General features: G+C 48.1%; 1 protein-coding gene across 1 annotated transcript; it reads left to right on the top strand.

Moving 5' to 3' along the window:
• The first annotated feature begins 2,638 nt into the window (after positions 1-2,638).
• Positions 2,639-3,686, top strand: LOC117131306. The gene is made up of 3 exons (XM_033283556.1): positions 2,639-2,948; positions 3,044-3,312; positions 3,357-3,686. The coding sequence occupies exons 1-3, from the start codon at positions 2,639-2,641 to the stop codon at positions 3,684-3,686; spliced, it is 909 nt and encodes a 302-aa protein (XP_033139447.1).
• Positions 3,687-4,844: the final 1,158 nt, after the last annotated feature.

The raw sequence follows: 4,844 nt of genomic DNA, 5'->3' as shown, positions 1-4,844 counted from the left end.
ATGATGCTTGAAAGAGCTGGCCAAAGTTGTAAGGACTTACCGTGGGTGGATGGGAGTTCTTGGTTCGGAAGTCTGATTAGTAGTGGATGGAGCGGAACCATGTACCCGAATAAAGCTAGGATCTGATCTGTTTTTGAGCCAACAAAGCTCCATCAGTCGGTCTTACGCTCGGGTTATTGGACCAGGCCGTTCGATTTGCGGAACTCAGTAGTGTTCGGCCTGTTCGATGAAAATCCAGGCAAAGCGGTATTTTTGGACAGCAATGGTCGGATCCGGACAAGTGTTGTCGGATTCGGACATGACGGTTGAGCTGGTCGGCTAGACATAGATTTCGGAAATCAGACAAGGCAGTTAAGACTGTCGGCTAAGCTGAGATGAGCTGATTCAGTAGTATTGGTCTGATTCGGACAAGGCGGTTAGAGTTGTCGACTGCATCAGTCAGCTTCAGCTCGAGTTTCGTCTAAGTAAAAACTGGCGGGAACAGTTAAGGTCCGAAAAGGGGAAAAACTCACCCTGACATGCTTTAGAGCGCGGGGTGGCGGTTACGGACAAAGAGCCGCGTGGAAAATAAGCGGGAACGGTTATCTTTGCAGTTCCTCGGGCCTAAACCGCCCAACTGCCCATTTTAATTGTCTCCTTGGTCTTATTTCGCCATTTCTGTACGGGAAACAGAAAGAAAGAACCAGAGAAGAACTCAGAGAGAGAAAAGTCCGATTAAGAGAGAACTTTTGATATTTGGCTGGATTGATCAAGTCCGAGTCAAGAACGATCGTCTGTGGGGTGATTCCGACTGTCTGAACGTTCGAAGATCCGACGGAAACCGCTCAAGAGGTGTCAGAAGAGACCGAATCAAACAGAACATACCGACTCTAAGACAAAGGTGAGTGCGTGACCGTAGCCTATCGTACTGAATCGTAGTCTGAATGATAGGAATGTTCTATGTACTGATTGCTTGTCTAATTCGAATTTCTGCTAAGTTCTGGCTTGGTCCGAACAGTCGGTTCCTTCCATCGACGCATCTGGATCAGATCATGCGCCTAGAGCCAATAATGGCCTGCTAGGGCTTGTCTGAATCTGATGGCGCGTTGGCTTGGGACGATTGGGTCGGCTAAGTAACTGACTGATGATAAGCATGTCCGTTTACTGATTGATTGACTCGATTGCTTTACATGGCTGAGTGAGACGGGATGACCGCATCACTAAGCAAACTGTTGCTTATGCCTCCTTGTTTTGGATGCAGATCAGGACCAGACCCGTAAAGGGTAAGGACATAGCTTGACCGCAGGACTAAGGCAGGAAGGAAGGATGGGGGATTTGGGTAGATGTAGGACGAGTTTAACTTGTAATAGCTTATAGCAAACTCACTTGTTAACTCGAACCTCAGTTAATCTATTCAAATCTTATTATGCTTGCTTGATTGTCTGAAAACGAACTAAAACTCGGAAATAATTCTAAGTAAAGAAAATTAGGAAAACGGCCCAAGTCTGATCGAGGAAGTCGAGCCAGACTCGTACTGATGGTACGAAAAAATGGGTCGGGTCCTTTCAAGTGGTATCAGAGCGGAGTCGGTTCTAGGACAATCTAAGTATAGTGGGTTATTGGGGCAAACCATCCTTCCAAGCCTGACGTCTCGTGGTAAATTCTATGTTCCGTGTCCTGATCCCAAGTTAGTTTTGACTAACTTGCCTGTGATCTGATTGCAGATGGCAAAAAGTAACCGTAACGCAAGAAGGACTGTGAATGAGACTGGTGAGGGGTCTGCGAGCAACGTGGCCAGAAATGAAGCTGGTACGGAAGAGGCTCGGAATGCTGCTCAGATTGCAGCAAATTTGAACAATGCTGCAGCCGCTGGTGCTGCTGCTGGAGCTGTTGGATTGGAAGCTGTGCTGGCTATAATGGCACCTCCAGTGGTTCCACCTGTTGTGGACGAGGCGGAGCAAGTGGCAAGATGGAGAAGATGCACACGTTGCTAGGAATCCGTCTTATCTCAACGTCATGGACCACATGCAGAAACTGGGAACCAAGTTCTTTTCGGGTGGTTCCAAACCAGTGGAAGCAGATCAATGGATTGACAGGATAGGCCGGAACTTTAAGTCGATCCGTTGTCCTCTTGCTTACAAGGACATTGCTGTCCACTACTTGGACGGTGATGCGCACACCTGGTGGCGAGGTGTTTCTGCCCGGATTGGTGAGGATAAGTGCACCTGGGCCAATTTTAAGGCCGAGTTCCGTGCGAAGTACTTTCCGCCGGAAGCATTTGACCAACTTGAGGGAGCCTTCCTCAGACTGGAACAGGGATCTATGTCTGTAAGGGAATATGAAGTAGAGTTCAACAGCCTCAAGAAGTATGCTGGGCATGAGGCAGAGTCTGAGATATCCTTGGTCCGTAAATTCATGCGCGGACTTAGGGTTGATCTCCGAACTCGTTGTAAGATCCGCAACTATGATACCGTGGCCGAACTGGTGGAAAAGGCCGCGGAGCAGGAAGCGCGGAATCAGTGAGGAAGCCAAAGTGTTTGGCTCAGTGGCGCATGTCCATCCTGGTAAGCATGCGGGGAAGAATCAAAAGGTGGTGAAGTCTGGCTCTTCCAGCAAGCCGAATGCAACCAGTCGCAGTGCGTGTTCGACTTGTGGGAAGATGCACTCTGGTGTGTGCCGTGCTGCTATGGGAGCTTGTCACCGTTGTGGAAGTATGGATCACAAGGTGCGGGATTGTCCTGAAGAAGATCAAAGGCCGAAGAGCCAGAACAGGAGTACTGGGGAACGCGTGTGCTACAACTGCGGGGAAACTGGACACTTCAAGAATCAGTGTCCAAAGGACGCACAATCGGCTGGGAAGCGTCCGAGTGATGGGCCTCAGCCGGCTGCGAAGAGGCAGGCCATCATGCCGCGGATGTACACCATTGGAGATGAGTCGTCGGACCCAAGCACGTCTCGTCCGATCACTGGTGAGTCATCCTATCTCTCACTTTTTCCTTAAGAATTTCTGTGTGAAATTGCTTGTCTGTAGAGTAGGTCCTTAGTGTTCCGGGTGAATATGTAGGGACCTTAGTCATGGGTGGAGTGGCAGCCCATGTTCTGTTTGATTCCGGTGCATCTCACTGCTTTGTGCAACCCGAGATGATTGGAATTGGAGGATTTCAGAAAGAAGAAGAAGAAGTAAGACCGGTTCGGGCGGCTGGTGGTCAGATCATGTACACTTCAGGAAAAATCCGAAACGTCTCTGTGATGATCGGGGGAGTGAACATGCCAGCCGACTTGGTCATTTGCCCAGTGAAATCATACGATGTGATCCTTGGAATGGATTGGCTAGTAAATACAAGGCACATCTTGATTGTCATCGTGGCCGAGTTCAGTTTGAAATCGGCAATGGAAAGCTTGTCTATCAAGGGGTCAGACCGATCAATGGGAGTCTGATCATTTCAGCACTTCAAGCAGAACAAATGCTGGAAAAAGGGTGTGAGGCCTATCTGGCTTCAATCACGACTGTGGAAGTCGGACCTGATGCTGAATTGGAAGGGATTCCGATTGTAAAGGAGTATGATGACGTGTTCGAATCCTTGACAGGATTACCACCGGACCGTTCTGATCCTTTCACGATTGAGCTTGAGCCGGGTACAACACCAATCTCAAAAGCTCCGTATCGGATGGCTCCGGCTGAAATGCTGAAATGTCGAACTGAATAAACAGTTGGATGAGTTGGTGGAGAAAGGATTTGTGCGACCAAGCAGCTCGCCTTGGGGTGCACCAGTCTTGTTCGTGATGAAGAAAGATGGTAGCTTCAGACTATGCATCGACTACAGGGGGATTAACAGAGTCACAGTGAAGAACAAGTACCCTCTCCCAAGGATAGATGAGTTATTGGACCAACTCCGAGGTGCTACTTGTTTCTCAAAGATTGATTTAGCTTCGGGATACCATCAGATTCCGATTGCTGAAGAGGATATCCGTAAGACAGCTTTCAGATCAAGATATGGTCACTACGAGTTCGTGGTCATGCCCTTCGGACTGACCAACGCCCCTGCAGCGTTTATGAAGATGATGAATAACGTTTTTAGAGACTACCTGGATGAATTCGTTATTGTCTTCATAGACGACATCTTGATCTACTCAAAGAATCAGAAAGATCACGAGCAACACTTGAGAATGGTTTTGGATAAACTGCGGGAACATAAGCTGTACGCCAAGCTTAGCAAATGCAGTTTCTGGCAAAAAGAAATTGGTTTCTTGGGTCATGTGGTGTCGGACAAGGGAGTGTCTGTCGACCCAGAAAAGATCAAAGCATTGTGGACTGGCCAAGACCAAGGAACCCAACGGAGATCAGGAGTTTTCTCGGACTGGCTGGATACTACCGGCGTTTTGTTAAGGGATTTGCTAGCATGGCTCAGCCGTTGACAAAGTTGACTGGGAAAGATGTTCAGTTTGTGTGGACAGAAAACTGTGAAGTGAAGTGAGTTTCAGCAAACTCATGGAGATGTTGACCACTACTCCAGTATTGGCTCTTCCAATGGACAACGAGCCATATGTGGTCTACACAGATGCATCCAAAGTTGGACTTGGGGTGTTTCTGATGCAACAAGGCAAAGTGATCGCGTATGCGTCTAGACAGCTGAGGAAACACAAAGGAAACTATCCAACACACGATTTAGAAATGGCTGCTGTGGTCGGTTTGCGTTGAAGATACGGCGATCTTAACTCTATGGTGCCAAGGCCAAGTCTTCACGGATCATAAGAGTTTGAAGTATATCTTCACTCAACCAGAAAATGCTTTCGCAGTTGTTCATCTTTCATAAATCCAAGAATTTCACCTCTGACTATGAAATACGAATGCCCCCGACTGTAAC

Source organism: Brassica rapa, unplaced genomic scaffold, assembly GCF_000309985.2.
Source record: "Brassica rapa cultivar Chiifu-401-42 unplaced genomic scaffold, CAAS_Brap_v3.01 Scaffold0899, whole genome shotgun sequence".
NCBI classification, from domain to species: domain Eukaryota; kingdom Viridiplantae; phylum Streptophyta; class Magnoliopsida; order Brassicales; family Brassicaceae; genus Brassica; species Brassica rapa.
This window is presented reverse-complemented; position numbering and strand designations above follow the sequence as displayed.